Source organism: Tupaia chinensis, unplaced genomic scaffold (assembly GCF_000334495.1).
Source record: "Tupaia chinensis unplaced genomic scaffold, TupChi_1.0 Scaffold148004_1, whole genome shotgun sequence".
Lineage (NCBI taxonomy): Eukaryota > Metazoa > Chordata > Mammalia > Scandentia > Tupaiidae > Tupaia > Tupaia belangeri.
In genome coordinates, this window is record NW_006207854.1 from 665,288 (window position 1) to 685,901 (window position 20,614).

A 20,614-nucleotide genomic window follows, 5' to 3' on the forward strand; every position below is an offset into this window, starting at 1 on the left:
AGCAGCTTGAACAGCATTTCTAAGAACAGAGTCTGCAGGCCTTGGGGGTCGCAGACCCGACTGTTCCTCACCTTGCCTGGGTGGAGAACACAGGAGAGGTTGAGAAGGAGCCTTTCCCAGGCCAGGCCCATCCCTGCCCTACCAACCTGGCCCCTCACCCATGCACTGAGCCAAGCGGTGGTTGTCAGTGAGGACACCCAAGAAGTCTTTGAAGCTTACAATTCCATCACCTGAAAAGAGAGTGGAGGAGTGCTGAGTGCCTGTCCCTGCGGAAGGTCTGCCCTGCACACCCTTCAGCGGCTTTCCAGTAGTTCCAGGGTTTAGAGAACCTGGTTCTGCCTCTAGTCAAAGGTAGACCCCAGTTTGGGGAGAAATAGCCCTTGCCCTGCAGGAGCCAGTTCAGAGCAAAGAAGAACACAGCAGCAAGGTTTAAGGGCCATGGGGCAGGTGTGTTGATCAGGGCAGGCTTCCCGAAAGAGGGAACTTTAAAATAGGACCAGGCAAAGAACCCTGTGGGCAGGGGAGGGCTGGAGGTGAGGGGTGGGCAAGAAAGGCAAGTGGGCAGGGATGGGGGCACCCACCATCCAAGTCTGCTTGTCGCAGAGCCTCACACATGTCCTGGGGACTCAGCTGGATCCCCACGTGGCGCAGGGCAGCTTTCATACTGCGCATGTCCACAGTGCCTGTCGGGCTGGAGCTGAACAGTTTGAAGATATCCTGGAAGGCTGAGGAGAGAGAGGGGGCAGGCAGCAAGATGAACCGAGCACGTGGGAACCCTAAGAGCCACCCACTCTAGCTTAGGCAGGAACGATAACTTGGGTCAGCCCAACTCCTTGGGCATTTTTTTTTTTTCTCCCTGGGCATTATAACTTCCAATACCAAGAACAAGTGGTCACTATGTGTGGGTGCTTCATTAGTTCTCATGTCCCAAACTCATGTTTGTATGAGGAATTCTGTCCAAGGTTACATTGGTAGTCTGACTCTGGAGCTACAACGCTCTGGGCCTTGCTGGTTCCTGGCTTAGAGTGTTGACGACGAGTAAAATGACTCTGCTTCGAGGGGCTTCTGCCAACCCCAGGACATGATCTTTGGGGAAGTTGGGGCAGTGGCTTCTTCAGCCCCAGATCCCTGGGGAGCAAGGGAACGCAGATTCTTTTTTCCTGTTCCTTCCCCCTCTTTCCTGATCGCTTTCACCTTTCCATCCTGTTCATCCATCCATCCGTATACCTTCATTCATCTAATCCCCAGCTGATCTAGTTTCCTTTTCTTTCCCTCCACACCACACGCACACGCGTGCACGCGCACACACACACACACACCCTGGGGTCAGTGAGCCCTACAGTCACAGAGATAAGCACATTCGATGGGCATGGAGGGAAGGTTACAAACCGTGGCATCTTGCAGTGACTCGAGAACCCCTTATACTTCTTCCCTGAGCACCCCTCAGTTTTCTTCCCTATTGCCAGCCCTGGGACCCTCACCTGCCAGCTGCCGGGGTGTCAGGGGCAGCAGATTCTTGTCTGTCAAGCTGCCCGAGGGGGAAGAGGTTGGAAAGGCCTTTGCACCTGCTACAGAAAGATGCCAAGGCCAGGCAGGCCTTACCCCAATCCCAGCACCCAGGTCTGGTGCTGAGTCCCTGCTCTCACCTCTGAGACCCAGAGTCTGAGTCTGACTGTTCCGAATAGGTAGCTGCAGTGTTCTTGCATTCCCTTGCCCCCTGTGGGGTCTGCTCGGCCTTCATGGCCGTGGTAGCTGCTGGCTCCGTCTGGGTCAACAGGTCAGTCTGCAGGTGCAGCCTCCCTCTCTGTGCTCTGCCAGCCTGCTGCTCTTCTGAATCTCCTGTGAGCAGCCTTTGGGGCTTCTGTGGAGGCCTAAGAGGCAGGAGAAGAAAGGGCAGGGGCCCCAGCCCACTCAAGGATTCAGACTCCAGGGCACCCGGGACCAGGCCTCTTGGAGCATAGTTCCTTCTCCTCCCAAGATCCTCCACACCAGGTTGCACCCATAGCCTTCTATCTGGGTACACTCCCCACCCTGGGTGAAGAAGAGGGATCCTCCTCCAGCCCTGGTCACCTGTAGGTTTTCTGTGTCCATGGGGATCTCTTGGTCTTCTGCCCTCTGCTGCCTGAAAGGCAGAATCACAGGCTCTGAGGCTGGCCCAGTGCCCTACCCTGCAGCCCAAGCTGCCTTCACGTTGGATCTTAACGTCGACTGGCGATTGGCAGTAGGTGCACTGTCCCTCACAAGTCCACTTCGCCCTGCTGGGGCACTGCTGCTTTATTCTTTTGAGTTTCTGCCTCCCTTAAGGCAACTCCTCTCTGGATGCTAAGTCAGGATGGCAGGCGTGTGTGCATGTGTGCCCCAAATCCCAAGAGAAAAATGGAAGACAAAGGAGTGTGGAATGGTCATCCCTTCTGGAGGATGCTTTTTCACTTTGATTCTCTCTCTCCCTCTCTTTGGGAAGCTCTAGCACACAAGCTCTGCAGCAAATAAAAGCAATTTTCTAAACAATATGCAGGTCAAAGAAGAAATTTCAAGAGATAAAAATATTTAAAAATATTTTGAAGTATGAAAGTGAAAATGCAACTGATTCAAAAAAATTTTAAAAATATTTATTTATTTAATTCCATTTGTTGTTATATTTATTTATTTATTTATTTATTTATTTATTTATTTATTTATTTATTTATTTATTTATTTATTTATTTATTTATTTATTTATTTATTTATTTATACCATGGTCGACTACGTGGGAATCCAGCGACATAGCCATTACACTAACTGCTGGTTCCCTTTTTTTGTTATTATTTTAAAATTTGACCAGAGAGAGACAGAGCAAGAGAGAAAACAAAAGTGAAAAAGCAAGCCATCAGGTCTGGGACTCGAACCGTGATTGTTGACCATGTGGGAATCTAGCACCTTTAACCACCACACCACCTACTGGCCCATTAACTGATTAAAAATGAATGGAGAGCAAAAGCAGTGCTCAGAGGAAAACTTACAGTGCTGAATGCATATTTTAGGAAAGGAGAGGTATCAAAATCAATAATCTAAGCTTCTGCCTTAGAAAACTAGAAAAAGAAGAGCAAATTAAATCCAAACTAAGCAGCATGAAAATAATAAAAATGACAGACCAGCAGATGGCTTAGTAGTTACATTGCTGAACTCCCACATGGCCAACTGCGGTTTGAGACCTGGACCTGGTGGCTTGAAAATCATACTTGGTGTGTGTGTATGTGTGCCCAAGATCCTGGGAGGAGAATGGAGGAAAAGGGATTGCAGCATGGCCAGCCCCCCGGGGGGTGATTGCTTGCTTTCCCTCTCTGTCTCTGTCTCTCTCTCCAGGGAGTACACAAGCCTGAAGGAAAAAACTTCTAAAATAAATAAATAATAAATACGAGAGATGAAATCAAAAGCAGGAAATTGATAAAGTCATCAGAACCAAAAACCAGTTCTTTGAAAAGACTAATGACATTGATAAGACTATAATTAGGCTAACTTAAAAAACAAAACAAAATAAACTCTAGAAACAAAAGGGTGGTTGGGGTCCGCACGTGGCATGGTGGTTAAGGCACTGGATTCCCATGTGGCCAACTCTGCGGTTTGAGTCCCAGACCCAGTGGCTTGAAAATCACACTGGGTGCATGTGCATGTATGCCCAAAATCCAAAGAGGAGAATGGAGGAGAAGGGACTGTGGTATGGCCATCCTCTTGGGGCAGACAGAAGCAGAGAATAGAATGGTGGTTATGAGGAGCTAGGAGGAATAAGTTAAGGAGATCTATTGCACAACATGGCTCTATAGTTGATAACAATGTTTTCATTTTTCTTTCAAGCCACCTGAAAGAGAGACAGAGAAAGAGGGTAAGTGGGTTGGGGGCACAATGCCACAATCCCTTTTCCTCTGTTCTCTTGGGATTTGGGAAATGCACACTCATGGACCTGGTGTGATTTTCAAGCTACCTGGTCTAAGACTTGATCTGCAAAGTCAGACATGTGGGATCCAGCACCTTAATCACCATGCCACCTGTTTGCCCAAATAGACAGCATTATTTTTTTCTTTTTTTGTCAATCTCAACAAGATGGAGAGATGGATGAGAAGGGATTGTGGCATGACAATGCCCCACTGGGGGATGCTTTCTTTTTTTTATTTTTGGGAGAGGTTTTTGCCTTAGGGCGCATGTGCTCACCAGACAGAGAGAGGCAGAGACAGAAAGCGAGAAATCACCCCCCCCAAGGGGATGGCCATGCCACAGTTCCTTCTCACCCCTCCCTCGGGATCTTGGGCATGCACGCACACACGCCCAGCGTGAGTTTTAAGTCACTGGATCCGGTTTGTGAACCATGGTCGACTACACGGGAGTCCAGAGGCATAGCCATTATGCTAACTGCTGGTCCCTGGGGAATGCTTTCTTCCTCTACTTCTCTGTCTCTGGCAAGCCCATGTGGCCTCTGGGAATAGGGGATTTAAAAAAGTGAGCCCTAATGTCAACTATACTCTTTGAGTAATGGTGAAGTGTACCATAGGTCCATCAGTCGTAACGAATGTTCTAGTCTGAAGCAGGCTACTGGAGGAGGCTGTGCGTGTGGAGGGGAAAGGGGTGTGTGAGACCTCTGTACTTCAACTCTCTGTACTTTCCACTTAATTTTGCTGTGAACCTAAAACTCATTAAAAAAAAAAAAAAGTTGACTAAAAATAAAACAAACAAAAAGCCCAGAAAGGGTCCAGCTAGGTGGCGTGATGGTTAAAGCAGTTGGATCCCACATGGCTGAGCAGTATGAGTCCCAGACCTGGTGACTTGAGAAACACACCAGGTGTGTGTGTGCATGCCCAAAATCCCAAGAGGAGAATGGAGGAGGAATGCAGTGTGCTCGTCCCCCCAGGGGTGATTTCTCACTTCCCCTGTCTTTCTCTGTCTCTCTCTCTCTGGCAAGTGTATGTGCCCCGTAACAAATTAAACAGACACACACACACACACACACACACACACTTCAGCAAGATGACAAAACTAGAAAAGCCCCTTCTGGGTGGAGCTGCGGGTGGGCCTCCCTTGCTCTCTCATGAGTCCCTGCAGGGGGACATGGCTGGTGGCTGGAGAGCGTAACGACAATTCTAGGCCAGCCCCTCCTGAAACACTGCCCTCCCTTCTCCTTGTCCCCCCTTCTAGTCTCCCCACCAGCAACGGGCTCATCTTTGCTGATCCCACTTTCCCAGCCCTGGGCACCTCCCTCCTCAGGCCTATCCTAAGGCCAGGCAGGCTCTTGAAGATCTCCATGGCTGGACTTTTGATTGACAGGCAGCCATAGATCCTCAGTGGGCCATGAAGCCCACCAAGGTCCAGGACGCCTTCCTCGTTTTCCATGGCATGGCTTCCCAGCTCCCTCTCCCAGCCTTCTCCATCCACCCCATTTCCATGCATGTCCATATCCACACTTCGAGTTCCCTTCCCTCCCTGGCTGCCATTCTCCTCTGCCAGCAGCTTCCCCACATTGCCCGTCTCCTGGGCCCCCACGGCCAAAGCCTGGGCGTGGGGAAACCTGTACATTTGTGTGCATGTTTTGTACATGTGACGGGGCCACAGGCATGTGCGGGGCGTGCTTCCTCTGTGTGTGTGTGACGTGCAGGTCAGCTGATGGTACCTGTGTGTGTGTGCACACGGGTTGCACATGGATATCCACCAGCGCGCACACGCTCTCCCCCACATGTTTAGACACTCCAGCTCATGGCTGTGCCCCCAGAGGACCAGCCCTTCAGCCTCATTTTCTCCCTCCTCGAGCCCTTTGGCACCACCCCTTCCCCATGCCAGGCCCTCTCAGTGGGGAGAGTAGGAAGAACTCCCTTCAGCCTGGCTCCTTCACTGGCCCAGTCCCATCTCCAGGCGGCCCTCTCCTCACATGACCCCAGCACGCCCCTGGTTCAGGCCAGCGGGAAGCCCCTTCTCCCAGTATGAGACCTCCCCAAGACTGGCCAGGAGTCTTCCCTGCCGCCTTAGAGGTCTGGGTAGGTGGGAGTGAAATGCGACTGGGTAGGTGGGAGATGAGCAGAGCCAACACAGAGGGCCAAGCATGGGGTGGCCATGCCCTTGGGGTGATGGGGCTGAGGCAGCAAAACATTGCAGGTGGCATCCCTAAAAAAAATGAGAGTGGGACATGGCAGCCAGGTGAGCTCGCTGGTCCAGGAGCTTTTGCACAAAAAAGTCTGAGCCGGGGCCAGCACTGGAGGTTTTACTGGTTCTGTCTAGTCATTTCTCTGGGGTGGAGGGGGAAGACAGCTTAAAATGGATTTTCAGCAATAATGGATTCCCTTTCTTGGTTTCCGGCACCGAGCTGCAACACAAAAGAGAGAGTGTCACTTGGGCCCCAGCAGGACTGTCTGGGGAAAGGGGTGAAGTCAGAGGCCTTGCCGATGAAGTCACTGGGGGTGTGAGGACCTTCTCTGGCCACTGCTGGGCAGTGGGCCTTGGTGTTTGCATCACCTGGAAGCACGGGGCACCAGAGAAACCTGTCCCCTCGTCGCCCCGACGGCAGTGGCCTGGCTCAGTGTCTGGGGCCTTCGGGCTCTCAGCAGGGCAGACTCTAGCCTGAGCACGTCCCAGGTGGGTGAGGCCACTACTGCCGGGGGTCGGGGGGAGCTTCCAGACGCAGCATGGCCCTGTCCGCTTTGAACCCAGGCCCCTGCCCCAGCCTTGGATGCTCACCCTCCATGGTCCCCACGCCTCCTCCAGCCTTGGCCTTGGCACTGCACCTCAGGCCACTGGAACCTTGTTTCCAGCAGTCTTTATGAGGTCACTGAGGTTTAGGCATCATGCCCCCCCCTCACCCCCTGCCCAGCCCTTCCTTCCATCCTCACATTCCTGCCCAGCCCCTCCCGCGGGGAAGCTGCGATGGGCCTCACTTACTCTTCCTTGGCTTCCTGTAGCTGGGGGGACGTGGCCGGTGGCTGGAGAAGCTTCACTTCCCCTTCAATAGTGGCCTTCTTGGTCCCCAGCTTGCTGAAGTCAAGGTAAGAACAAGGGAAGTTCTTATCTTTCTGATTCCGAGTTGCCTGCTGCTCCCCAGCCTTGGGTGCTTTCTCTGGCAGCATCTCTGAGCACTTTTCTGGCTCCTGCTTGCCTGTGGTGGGCTGGGTGGGCTCTGCAGACGTCTGATCAGCCTTTTGCGGTGGAGCCTTTATCATGTGCTCTAAGCTGGGCAAGTCCATCTTGCTGGAGGAGGCCATGGCCAGGGAAGATGCAAAGTTGATTAGCTCTGCCAGGCCCAGGGTGGGCGAGAGATTGGAGGCAGGCAGGTGGGAGCTTGGTGGGTCCTGGGTGCTTGTGGCTGGAAGAGTTGTGTGGGCACTGAGGATCTGGACCTGCTTTGTGGAGTACTGGATGTACTTGGTGGAGGACTCCTGCCCCGGGGGGCTGGTGTTCTTAGTGTCCGCACTGTCCCTGTCAATCTGCATGTTTATCGCTCGTTGTAGGCTGTGTTCTGAGGCCTGGATGAGCTTGTTCGCCCAGAAGAGGTGCTTGGAGGTCTGTACGCGGATGGAGCGATGAGTACATATCTGGTCCTCCTCGATGGAGCTGCGGTTGCTGCAGCTGGACTTCGCGCTCCACCATCCGAAGTTCTGTGGAGTCGGCATCCCCTCCGAGTCGGGGTGGAGGGACTCTACCTTGTACCTCTGCTGCTCAGGGTCTTCTTCACTGCAGCCTTCCAAGGTAGTCTTGTTATCCTTGGGCTCCAGGTCCTGCTCCGGTTCCGGTTTCGGCACCTGGCACAACTCCTGCTGCAGCATATCCTGGAGCTCCCTTTCAATTTCCTGGTCTTCCTCCAGCTCAGAGTTTCTGTCTGGGGCTTGGTCCAAGTACTCTTTGGGTTGGGGTTCCTGCTCCGGCAATTCTGCCTTCCGCTGTAAAGTTTCAACTAAGATCTGAGGATGCAAGCACTGGGACCCCTGTTCTTGAGGTCCTTCCCGCCCCACTGGGATACTGCCCACTGCCTTCCCAACACTTGGCTCTTCTCAGAGGCCTGCCTGGGGCAGGAGGCAGCATGGGTGTGTGGGAGGGTGGGTGTGTGAGTGTGACTGCACTGGCCTGCTCCTGGGCTTCCAGAATTGTCAAGAAGGACTGTTCAGGATGCAGGGATAATGGGCCTCAAAAAACCCTGCCCGTTGCCTATCACCTCCCTGTGAGAGGTGACCCGCCACTCTTACCCTTTCCTTCTCCTGGACCACCTGGGGCTGAGACTGGAGCTGATGTTGGCTGAAGTCATTCCTGAGGCAGAAGGAGACAGAGTAAGTGATAGGGATCCATGGGATGGATGAGGAGGCTTCAAGGGCAAAGGGGTGCCCGGGTTTCCCAAGGCCCCCTGCCTCAAACAGGGACTGTCAAGGCCCCCTGTCATCCACTCCCATGGCTGTCTCCACTCCCTCCAAGGATTCCGGAGCAGTAGTGTCTAACTTGAGCGAGCTTAGGAGGGTGCTGGAGAGCTTGCCGACTCCTCCCACACTCCCAAGGAGTCTCCGTTTCCATCAAGCACTGCCGGTGAGCTGGTGCAGCTCAGGTTGAGAGCCAGTGTCCACGAGTGGCTTCCTACAGATGGGGAAGCCCAGAGCCATGCCCTCCCTTCAACTGGCTACCCCCAGCTCGGCAGATCTCAGACCAGAGGGCTGTGTGTGTGAAGGGAGCTTTCCCCAGTTCTTCTCAGCCTCTGTCTTCAGGGCTTGGCCACTGTGACCCCTGCTGGGACAGCTCTGTCCTTAGAGAGCAAGGCAGCCTTAAGGGGCCCCGTCCCTGAGCGTGACCCCTCACCCCTCATCCTCCTCTAATGTCAGAGGTCAAAGGCAGAACGGAAGGGGGATGGTAGACACCCCTCCTCCCCGCTAGCCTTTTGGCCCAGATCCTGCCCTTGGGGAAATTTTGGAAATGGGCAAAATGGAGGTGGATCCTGGGTTGGGGGTACAAGGTGTGAGGGATGAGGGCTGGAGGTCCTGGAAAGCTGGGTGGGGGAGGTCCTAGGATGATGGGAGCTGGTTCTCACTGTGTGTCCACGATATCCACCGACTCCTTGCCACAGCAGGGAAATCCATTGGCACCTGGCAGGGAGAAGGAAGTGAGGAGAGGGTGGGGGAAAGTGTCTGTGGGGTTCTGGGGCCAGGGCTGGGGTACTGCTGCAGCCACCTCCTCCCCACGCCTTTTCCCTCTCCTGTCCTACCCCTCCCCTCCTCTGTCCCAGCATCACCAGCCCTACCCGCTCCATTTGCCCTCTTGGCCTCCTCTCTGACTCTCCCTGCGCCATCCATCCCCCTTCTCCACGAGGGGGAATGCTGACAGGCAGTGATCTCTTCTGCCGACAGGCTTTGTGTCGTCTACCTCGCCGACTCGACATACAAAGGGCCACAGCTGGCCGTGGCTGAAGTGAGGAGTGGCATGCACATTTGACTCAAGAAACAGAACACCCTTGCGCTGTGCTCATCCTTCCAGGACACCCCCAGTGAACCCTCCACTCCTGCACCTCTGCCTGCTTTCTCCACTCTCTCTGGGCCGTCTATTCCTGACCTTAGGCCAGGGCCCACATCCCAGGTACTTGAACTCAGGATGCGAACACTTATCAGATGGTTTATGAGTTCCAGTCACTCTCTGCAGAGGAGACTGAGTGACTTCTTGGGGAGGTCAGCCCCACCAAGACCTCCACCTACCCCCCCACCCCCGCCCCTGAGGCTGGTGTCTTTACTGCAGAGACTCCGCCTTCTTTGTCCCCTGGGGGTGGGGGTGTGGAGGGACACCAGGCTGCCCTACACTCTGCTCCCCAGGGTATGGGCAGGGGACAGTGCTGGACGTCATGGTGATTGTGTCTTCGTGCAAGGTAAGTTCCCATGAACCTGGGGTGTGGCAGGGAGTGGCAGTCCTGGTTCTGAGTGAGAACTGCTCCTTGGATTATATCCAGAGGATGAGAGGGCGAGCCTGTGGCATGGTGGTTAAAGCCAGAGGATCCTACATGGTTGACTGTGTGGTCCAAGCCCTGGACCCAGTGGCTTGAAAAACATGCTGTGTACATGTGCATGCCCCAAATCTCAAGAGAATAGAGAAGGGATTGTGGCCTGGCCATCCCCTCTGGGGGCGGTGGGTGCTTTTTCATTTTCTCTCTGTCTATCTCCAGTGGGCACAAGTGCCCTATAGCAAATTAAAAAACAAAACAAAACAGTTGTGCCTCTTCCCAGAGATGTAGAGGCTGGGTGTAGGGGTCTTTGCGGGGCTGGTCGTAGGTTTGGGATTTGGGTCATGCATGTTTCAGCCTAGGTTTGGGAGATCTTGAATCAGCTGTGGTGGCTTTGAGGGCATCACCATGGAGAAGTCCCTAATGGCCAGCTCAGCGACCCCTTTAGAACCCTTCACCTTCCTGACCACCATGCTCCCCTGGCTTCCTCAATGCATCTCTCCTCTAATGCCAGCTGCCCAAGTACTGCTGCTCCCTGGGCTTCCGATCTCAGGGCCTGCCTTTCTTTGCTGCACACAATTTCCCTGGGACATATAATCAATACCAATAGCCTCAGCTCTTCCATAAACTAGGTGTGAACAGAAGTTATGATGGCGTGGACCCGCTGTTAGCATAATGGCTATGTCACTGGACTCCCATGTAGTCGACCGTGGTTCGAGGCCCAGACCCAGTGGCTTAAACTCACGTTGGGCATGTGTGCGTGCGTGCCCAAGATCCCGAGAGGAGAATGGAGAAGAAGGGATTGTGGCATGGCCATCCCTCCTGGGGGGGGGGATTTCTCACTTTCTCTCTCTCTGTCTGTGCCTGTCTTTCTGGTGAGCGCACACGCGCTATAGCAAAAACCTCTCAAAAAAACAAAAAAAAGTTATGATGGCGTGAGTATTGTAGCAGCACTGGAGGATGGAAGAAAAAGTCTGAAATTCACTCAGTTTGGAACCTCTGCCTGACCTGGTAATGTTCTATTAGAAATTCAAGTGACATTTAAATGATTTTAGTACATAAAATCATTTCAATTTCCAACTGTTTGTTGCTAATATATGGAAATATATTGATTTTGTGATCTATAATCACGTTAAAATATTTTTAAGAATTTGCTATAGGCTGTGTGTGCTCACCAGACAGAGAGAGATAAAGTGAGAAAGCACCTCCCCAGGTGGGGGATGACCGTACCACAATCTCTTTTCCTCCATTGTCCTCTTGGGATTTTGAACATACATGCACACACACCTGGTATGTTTTTGAAATTGCCAGGTCTGGGACTCGAACTGCATTGTCAGTCATGCGAGATCAAGCCACTTAAATACCACATTATCTGGTATGACCGCTATCTTTTTTATTTTTAATGATTTGTTTTGACTTTATTATTAGTTTTAAAATTTGCTATAGGATACATGTATGAGAGAGAGAGAGAAAAAGTGAGAAAGCAAGTTGCCAGGTCTGGGACTCACATTGCAGTTGGCCATGTGGGAGTCCAGTACCCTAACCACCATGTCACCTACTGGCCCCAGCCACTAGACTCTTATTAGTTCTTCATTTAGTTCTAGTAACGCTTTTTTTGGTAGATGCCATAGGATTTTCTACATAGACAATAATGTGTATCAACACTGTTTTACTTCTTTCTTCCCAATTTCCTATTCTTGTCTTATTACACTGGGAATGATCGCCATAGAATGTTGAGTAGAAATGAGACTGGACATTTTCACTTTGTTTCTGAGCTTAGAGGGAAAGCATTCAGTATTTCACCATTAAGTATGATGTTAGCTGTAATTTTCGTCATAGCTGCCCTTTATCAGGTTAAGGAAGTTCCCTTTCCTACTTTGCTGGAGTTTTTTTTTTGGTGTTTTTCCCACTTTAATTTCTTGCCAGAGGGCCTGTGAGCTTGCCAGAGAAAGAGAAAGAGGAGAGAAAGAGGGAAAAAGCATCCCCCAGTGGGATGTGGTCATACCACAATTATTTTTTATCCATTGCTCCTTTCTGTCAGGATTTTGGGCACACACACATGTTTTCAAGCTGCTGGGGTTGGGATTCGAACCATGGTGACCGTGGATCCAGTTCCCTTAATCATTATGCTACAGGGCCGGCCTAGAATTTTGCCCAGTGCTTTTTCTGCATTTACTGATTTGATCATGTGGTTTTTATTTTATATTCTGTTAATACACTGTAATGTTATAACATTTATTATCATATATTAACATCTGAGTAATGTTCTATTTTTCTGTTGATGGTGAAAAGAATTGATTTTTAAAAATAATTATTTTATTTAACTTTATTTATTGTATTTATTTTAATTTGACTAGAGAAAGATAAAGTGAGAGAGAAGAGAGGGGGAAAGGGAGAAAGCAAGTCACTGGGTCTGTGACTCGAATCACAGTTGGTCATGTGGGAGTCCAGAGCCCCTAATCATCACACCACTTGCCGGCCCCAATAAACTGATTTTTAAAATGTTAAATCAATCTTGCATTATTGAGATAAACTTCAATTGGTCATTGTATATTATTATTTTTATTTTTTCAGGTTTTGGCCTTAGGGCGCATATGCTTGCTGGAGGAAGAGAGACAGCGATGGTGAGAAGGGAAGTGAGAAATCACCCCCCAAGAGGGATGGCTACGTCACAATCCCTTTGCCTCCATTATCCTCCTGGGATTTGGGGCATGCACGCACATGCACCTGGCGTGATTTTCAAGTCATTGAGTCTGAGACTCGAACTGTGGTCAGCCATATGGGAGTCCAGTGTTGTAACTATGCCACCTGCTGGCCCCAATATATGACTCTTTTTTTTAATTAAAAAATTATTTTGTCAAATGTATGTGCTTGCCAGTGAGACAGGGCCAGGGAGAGGGAGCCAGAAAACATCTTCCATGGGAGATAGTCACCCTGCAGTCCCTTCTCCTCCATTTATCCTGCCTTTCAAGATTACGGTCATACATGCAAATGCATCTGGTGTTTTTCAAGCTACTGGGTCTAGAACTTGAAGTGCACAGTCAGCCATGTGGAATCCATTTCGTCTAAGTTGTCAAATTTATTGGCATAAGTTGTTCATAATATTCTATTATTGTCCTTTATATATATGTAGAACCTGTAGTCATACCATTACTCTTTTTTTTTTTTTTTGAGAAGTTTTTGCTATAGGGTGTGTGCGCTGGCCAGAAAGACAAAGAGAGACAGACAGAAAGCGAGAAATCACCCCCCAGGGGGGATGGCCACGCCACAATCCCTTCTCCTCCATTCTTCTCTCGGGATCTTGGGCATGCACATGCACCCAGTGTGAGTTTAAGCCACTGGGTCCGGGACCCGAACCACGGTCCACTACATGGGAGTCCAGTGACATAGCCATTATGCCAACTGCTGGTCTCAGTCACACTATTTCTTAAATTTCTTTTTTTAAAATTTCAGGCCGGCAGGTGGTATGGTGGTTTAAGGTGCTAGAATCCCACATGGCCGACCATGGTTTGAGTCTTGGACCTGGCAACTTGCTTTCTCACTTTCCTCTTCTCGCTCCCTCTGTCTCTCTGGTCAAACTAAAATAATAATAACAAGTGAATTTAAATAAATATTTTATTTAAAAATTTATTTATTTATTATTATTTAAAAAATATGACCAGAGAGAAACAGAAGAGAAAGAAAAAGAGAGGGGAAATGAGAAAGTAAGCTACCAAGTTTGGGACTCGAACCATGGTTGGCCATGTGGAAATCCAGCGCCCCAACCACCATGTCACCTGCTGGCCCCTAAATGTTACCAATCTTGATGTTTAAAAATAAAAATAAACACAAGATGTGTAGCTATTATATATATAAATTAGAAGTTATGGTAACAATTATTATATAAAAATTAAGAGTTACACATTATATACATGCTTTGAAAAACTACACTATACCCCACAAAGATGTATTATTATATGGAAATTAGAAATTACAATAAAAATTATTATACAAATTAAAAAAAATACATGTTAGAGTTTTCAGGAGGTGAGAGGCAAGGAAAAAATTTGATGGTAAAGTAGGAGGCACTAAAAGGTTATCTTATTTTATTGGACGTCAGAAAATATTCTCTGAAGATGAAAAAATTATAAGTGTATATTAAGTTTACAAAAGTATCTGAAATCTAGAAGCTGGGGCTGGTAGGTGGCATGGTGGTGAAGGTGCTGGACTCCTACATGGCTGACCATGGTTCGAATCCTGGACCTGGAGGCTTGCTTTCTCCTCTCCCTCTCTCTCTGGTCAAATTGAATAATATTAATAATAAATAAAATTAAATAATTCTTTAAAAATTACTTATTTAATTAAATTATTATTATTATTTTCTAGTCTGATGCGAGGGTGAGAAAGCAAACCACCAGGTCCAGGATTGAACCGTGGTCAGCCATGTGGGAGTCTAGTGCCTTTACCACCATGCCACCAGCTGACCCTGAATATATTCCTTTGATAAAGTGCAAAAAAAAAAAAAATCCAAAACAAAGCAAAACAAAACAAAACAAAAAAGTGGAGCACCAGCTATAGGGTAGGCATTCTGCCAGGGACCAAGAATATAGTCATGAGCAAACATGATCCCTGTCCCCATAGACCACAGGGGACTCTCAAATCTGTATTTTCTCCTTTTTAAAATAATTAATTTTATGGGAACCAGCAGTTAGCGTAATGGCTATGTTGCTGGACTCCCATGTAGTCGACTGCGGTTCGTGTCCTGGACCCGGTGGCTTAAAACTCACGCCGGGCGCGTGTGCGTGCGTGCCCAAAATCCCGAGAGGAGATTGGAGGAGAAGGGATTGCGGCGTGACCATCCCCCCTGGGGTGGGGGGGTGATTTCTCGCTTTCTGTCTCTATGTCTCTCTCTGTCTGTCTGGCGAGCGCATGCGCCCTACAGTGAAAATCTCTCCAAAAAATTTTTTTTATTTTTATTTATCCTTTAAAAATCATTATTTATTTTAAAATTTGCTACAGGACACATGTGGTCACCTGAGAGTGACAGAGAGAGAAAGAGGGAAAGTAAAGAAGCTAACTGCCAGGTCTGGGACTTGAACCACAGTCTGCAATGTGGGAGTCCAGAGCCTTAACCACCACGCCACTTGCCAGCCCCTTCTATTTCTTTCTTTAATTGCCAAAGGGCATGTGAGCTTGCCAGAGAGAGGGAGAAAGTACTCCCTCATGGGGACTGTGGTGTGGATATCACATTACAATCCCTTCTCCCTCTCTCCATCCTGTTGGGATTTGAGCATTCATGCACATGTGCCTGGCATGGCCCCTCTCCTCCTCCTTCCTCTCTCATCCCTGCCCTCCTCTGATTCATCCTTCATCCAGAGTAGAAGCTGGGTTATCTGGGAGGTGCCCTCACTTCTGCAGCCACTGACTCCTCTACCTCTGAGGCTGAACTGGACTGCACTCCTTTTCTGCTCCTCTTGTCTCTTTCCTCAACACAAACCTAGAACTTACCACCTGGTGGCGCTCTATGCCCAGTTGTTCTGCACACTTTCAATCTTCATGGAGACCCCGTGCACGGGCGGCACAGTCTCCTCAGATGAAGTACCGGTGCAAGGCCTCATGGCTGCTGAGGGCGGCACATGATCTGAACATGAGTCCAGCTAGCTCCAAAGCCCCGTTGCTCCTCACTGTGCTGTCTTAAGTCCCTGTAGGCCTCCAGCTGGATCCCCACCACCAGGGTCCCCTCCACCCTGGGCACCTAATGACCTCAGACGGTCATGCCCCTATTGCAGTGTGGCCTCAGCTCCTGCCTGGTCTGATTTCTGACTGTTGTCTCTTGTCATCTCTGCCCTTTGCCCTACGCGCAGGCCACGCGGAGTATGGCAGGCCCTTTAGTGCCTCAGCGCCTGTATACATCCTACTTCTGTAGAGGTTCTGCCTTAGGGCGTGCGTTTGCCAGAGAGAGAGACAGAAACAGTGATACGGAAAGTGCGAAATCACCCCCGGGGGATGGTCACACTGCAATCCCTTCTCCTGCATTTCCCTCCTGGGATCTTGGGCACATATACACACGCCAGCATAAGTTTTGAGTCACTGGGTCTGGGACTTGAACTGTGGTTCTCTCTGTGGGAGTCCAGCAATGTAACCACTACACCATCTGTTGGTCCCTATACATGCTATTTCTTATACTTGGAAAGCCCTCTTTTGGCAAAATCCTGCTCATGCTTGAAAGCCCAACACAGAACTCAGCTCATCTTTTCTGTGACAACCTAGCCGTCCAAACTACATTTTAAAAAAGCCTAATTACGCTTTGGAAAAAAAAAATATATATATATATTAGGTTTTTAGGTTTTTGCCAAAGGGTGTGTGTGCTTACAGGAGGCAGACAGGCAGAAAAAGTAAGAAATCACCCTCTCCCTGGGGTTATGGCCATGCTGCAATCTCTTCTCTTGGGATTTGGGGCATGCATGGACATGAACCTGGAATGATTTTCTTTCTTTCTTTCTTTTATTTTTTTCGAGAGATTTTTGCTACAGGGTGCATGCACTCACCAGCGAGACAGCGACTTCCTCAGAGGAGATGATCAATCCTTTTTCCTCCATTCTCCTCTCAGGATTTGGGCCAGAACGTATACATGGCTGGTGTGTTTTTTCAGCAGCTGGGTCTGGGGCTCGAACCGTGGTCAACTACATGGGAGTTCAGCGACATAGTCATTATGCTAACTGCTGGTCCCTCTTTTTAAAGAATTATTTAATTTTATTTATTATTATTTAAAATTTTCCATAGTTACCAGAGAGAGAAACAGAGAGAGAAAGGGAAAGTGAGGAAACAAGCCACAGATCCGAGACTAGAACTGTGGTCAGCCACATGGGAATGCAACACCTTAACCACCATGCCACCTGCTGGCCCTCCAACTTGCCTCTTAACTTTTGTTTAGTCAGTCCATCAGATTAAGGGTCTAGCACATAAGTAAGCCCTGAAAGTGGGCAAGAAATGTTGAAGGAGTGATTTAAACTGTCTCTGTAGGGCCAGCAGGTAGTGTGGTGGTTAAGGTGCTGGACTCTCATGTGGTCGAACACAGTTCGAGTCCTGAACCTGGTGGCTTGCTTTCTCTCTCTCTGTCTAGTAAGCACACACACCCAATAGCAAATTAAGCAATAATAATGATAAATAAGACTAAATAAAATGATAATTAAAAAAACTGTCTCTGTAAATTTGATAACCCACAACTTTTTGGAAATGACAGCTGCTTTCTGGCAGCCGATTCTTGGCAATTTTTAAAAAATAGGATGTGCTTGCCAGAGGGAGAAAAAGTGAGAAATCACCCCCCCGGGGATGGCCATGCTTGCCAGAGAGAGGGACAAAGAGAGAGGGAGAGAGTGAGAAATCACCCCCAGGGGAAATGGCTGTGCCACAGTCCCTTCTCGCATTTTCTTCTTGGGATTTTGGGCACACTCACATATGCACCCTGGGAGTTTTTCAAGCCGTGGAGTCCAGGACTACAACCGTGTGGTCAGTCACGTAGGACCCAGCTACCTTAACCTCTGTGCCACCTGCTGACCTTGACACATTTTTTCTTTTTTTTTTTTTGGTAGAGGTTTTTGCCATAGGGCACGTGCAATGGCCAGAGAGAGAGACGGTGAGATGGAAAGTGAAAAATCACCCCCCCAGTGAGGAGGTCCACACTGCAATCCCTTTTCCACTCTCCTCCCAGGATCTTGGGCATGCATGCACACCCGCCCAGCGTGACTTTCAAACCACTGGATCTGGGATTTGAACCACAGTCAGCCACGTGGGAGTCCAGTGATGTACCGCTAGGCATCGCCAGAGAGAGAGACGGTGAGATGGAAAGTGAAAAATCACCCCCCCAGTGAGGAGGTCCACACTGCAATCCCTTTTCCACTCTCCTCCCAGGATCTTGGGCATGCATGCACACCCGCCCAGCGTGACTTTCAAACCACTGGATCTGGGATTTGAACCACAGTCAGCCACGTGGGAGTCCAGTGATGTACCGCTAGGCCATCTACAGGCCCTGGCACATTTTCAATGCCTCATGAGAGTCCAAAGAAGAAAGCCCTCTCTCTGCTGGGTGGGAGGCTCAGATGCTGAGAGGCCACCCTGTGATGTTCCGGCTGCATCTTCGCTCATTGGTACGGGAGAGTACAAGGCACCAGTGAGGTGCTCAGTAAATATTTGACAAGACTGGGGTCAACCGGTGGCGCGGTGGTGAAGGCAGTGGATTCCCACATGGCCTACCACAGCGGCTTGAAAATCAATGGAGAGGGGTTGTGGCCTGGCCATTCCCGGGCAGTGATTTATCTTTCCGCGCTGCTCTCCAGTGAGCGCATGCGCTACAGCAAAACCCTGAAAAATTGGACAAGATAATCCCCTCTGCAAAACTCCAAGCCTCAATCGGGGATGTGAGTTTTTTAATTATGCGCAGTTTGGGATCATTCATGAGTCGTTTCCTGGGGACAAGGCCAGAACCCTTCCAAGAACCGCTGAATCTGCGGCCTCGACCCCCAAGGTGTGCAGGTGTTCCGGTGCTCACACAATTTGCATACGTGCGCAGAGGCCAAGGTTAGGAGTGGTAGTCAGGGGCCCCGGAAGGGGTTTTAGAGTCGAACTCCCTTGCAGGTATTTGGGGGGGGTGGGGCTGGAAGTAGAGGGCGGGACCCCCTGGCTGATTCCGGTCAGCTCCCTCCGCGCCCCGCCCCGCTCACTTTCACTTTCCCCATCCGGATCCGGACCCCGCCCCCCATGGGCGCCCCCACCGGCTGCGCGCCCGCCCGCCCGCTCCCACCTGTCACCCCCATGCTGACCGAGGCTCCGTCGGGGAGGCGGGGAGCGGGCTTGGTGGCTGCTGCCCCTCCGCCTCCAGTGCGCTCTTTGGCTGGAGGTGCGGGGCGCCGGAGATATTAAGTGTGCGGGCGCCTGTGATGTTGTCGCGTCTGTGACGTCCCGCCACCTCCCCACAGGACACAGGGCTCAGGTGTGGGTGGGGGTGGTGTCCTCCAGAGACTGCCCCTTCCAGAAGCCAGGCGCCTCTGGGAAGACCGAAGACCTGCGGAGGCTGGGAGCAGTGGGAAGGGCAGCTTCGGTAAGCGTGGAGTGTGCAGGGCTGAGCCACACCAGCTCTGGTACACAGGGCACAAGGCCGCTGCCCTTTCGTGGGCCAAGGACAGCTCCAAGAACCAGCTGCCTGAACCCAAACGAACAGATGCATGCAGCCCTGTAGGGGTGGAGAACCACCTGAAATGAAGAGCTGCAGGTGCCTGGCCCAGGACCAAGGGTTTCATACCTGGAAAGTTACCTCCAATCCCAGCCGGTGTCCAGGTCCAGGCCTACACCCAGGTCAGTACCCTGGACGCCACGCCTTGGGGACAGGGAAGTGGAGGTGGTGCCCAACAACCTACCCCTCACTCCTCATCTGCTGCTACCTGGTTGGCTGACTGGTGCCTTGAACCCTCCCCTCCTGCCCTTGGCCTGGCCTGGCAGTGTCCTGCCAGGGTCTTCCTGGATGCCGCTGGCCGACAGTCTGAACGACGGCTCAGGGTGAGGCTGCAGTCAGTCCCAACCAAGACATGGGGAAACAGCCCCACTTAGGGTTGATGTGGTCCTTGACCAAAATGAGAGGAGGCAAGGAAAGATCCCACCAGAAGGCCAAGGCAGGCAGCTGAGGCTCCTCCGGTTCCTGGAGCAGCAGGTAAGAGTGCAGACACCCACAGCCTGGAAACACTGTCATCAACACAAACTTTATTGCTTACAGAGTTCTCTACAACCCGAACCTCGCAGCTCCAAGGCTGCAGTGCTGGGCCATGGGGTCTCTCCCCAAGAGCAGTCTGGTTCCATGTGAACAGCTGGGTAGGCCACTGTGGCAAGGCACGGGGACCAGCTCCTCCTGCGGAGTCTCAGCGCCCTGGCCCAGAAGGTTGAGGCTAGTGGCCCCTCCCTGCAATGATTCACAGTTGATTTAATGCTACATGAGACATGAGCAGCTCCCCTGAAGAGGCTGGACTGGGCAACGGGGAAGGGGGTGCTCATTTTAGACACCAAGAAGAGGTGTGAGGGGTCACGTGGTAAGGAGGGAGGTGAACGCTGCATCCCTGCAGCTCCTCTCCTGGCCTGCTTATGTTCGCAGAGCCACTGAGCCGCTCTCCTGGAGGGCAGCCTTGGAAGTGCTTGAGGTCATCAGAGTGCAAAGTGTAGCTGGCAGTGCCCTGTGACTAGGGACAAGGCGGGTCAGTGGCGAGGACACCCGCCATGTTCCTGGGAGCTTGCATGCTGGGTGTGGACAGTGTGGCCTGGGACATGGCATCTGTCAGCCACATTCCACTGGTATCTGGTGGATACCCTGGCACCCTTCACTTTCACAGACAAGGAAACTGAATGCCAGCTGGTCAGGGAGTGCTGGGCCCACAGTGGGGCCTGCTGCCCTGGGACAAAGAGGCACATGCCCGGGCACCGAGAACCATTTCACCTCAACATCTGCTTTGGCCCTTGGCCAAACCAAGTTCAACTCAGGCCCTGTGCTGCGGCAGCCGAGAAGTGTCAGGAAAGGGCGCACACATGTGTGACCTGGCCCGGTACTAGACCTGGTACGGCCCTCAGACACTCAACACCCTCACAGACGCCTGGGGCCGAGGGGCCAGGGGTTCGCCACCCTCCTGACCTGGGCTGGAAGCTGCTCTCACCAACAGCCAGTGAGTGGCCACCGGTCCC

At 51.0% G+C, this 20,614-nt stretch overlaps 2 protein-coding genes across 2 annotated transcripts in view; both read right to left on the reverse strand.

Annotated features, from left to right (window-relative positions):
* Positions 1 to 6,754, reverse strand: part of LOC102500323 (spermatogenesis-associated protein 21-like) — an 8,140-nt gene extending 1,386 nt beyond the window's left edge. The window contains exons 1-7 of the mRNA XM_006170018.3: positions 6,694 to 6,754; positions 2,071 to 2,122; positions 1,647 to 1,871; positions 1,482 to 1,528; positions 582 to 725; positions 159 to 230; positions 1 to 76 (exon numbers count right to left, since the gene is read on the reverse strand). The exon at positions 1 to 76 is cut by the window's left edge and continues 72 nt beyond it. Coding sequence (XP_006170080.1) covers positions 1 to 76; positions 159 to 230; positions 582 to 725; positions 1,482 to 1,528; positions 1,647 to 1,871; positions 2,071 to 2,122; positions 6,694 to 6,700 — 623 coding nt within the window. The 5' untranslated portion in view covers positions 6,701 to 6,754. The remainder of the gene's footprint in view (positions 77 to 158; positions 231 to 581; positions 726 to 1,481; positions 1,529 to 1,646; positions 1,872 to 2,070; positions 2,123 to 6,693) is intronic.
* Positions 6,206 to 18,785, reverse strand: SPATA32 (spermatogenesis associated 32). Its single transcript, XM_006170017.2, has 5 exons — positions 18,696 to 18,785; positions 9,020 to 9,074; positions 8,193 to 8,253; positions 6,895 to 7,889; positions 6,206 to 6,322 (listed from the first exon to the last, which is right to left on the reverse strand). The coding sequence occupies exons 1-5, from the start codon at positions 18,706 to 18,708 to the stop codon at positions 6,238 to 6,240; spliced, it is 1,209 nt and encodes a 402-aa protein (XP_006170079.1). The 5' UTR covers positions 18,709 to 18,785; the 3' UTR covers positions 6,206 to 6,237.
* Positions 18,786 to 20,614: the final 1,829 nt, after the last annotated feature.

Coding starts and splice junctions, on each gene's coding strand:
- SPATA32 (XM_006170017.2), bottom strand. Junction 7,890..8,192: donor TGGTCCAGGAGAAGGAAAGG/GTAAGAGTGGCG, acceptor GAAACTTTACAG/CGGAAGGCAGAATTGCCGGA. Junction 6,323..6,894: donor CTACAGGAAGCCAAGGAAGA/GTAAGTGAGGCC, acceptor TTTGTGTTGCAG/CTCGGTGCCGGAAACCAAGA.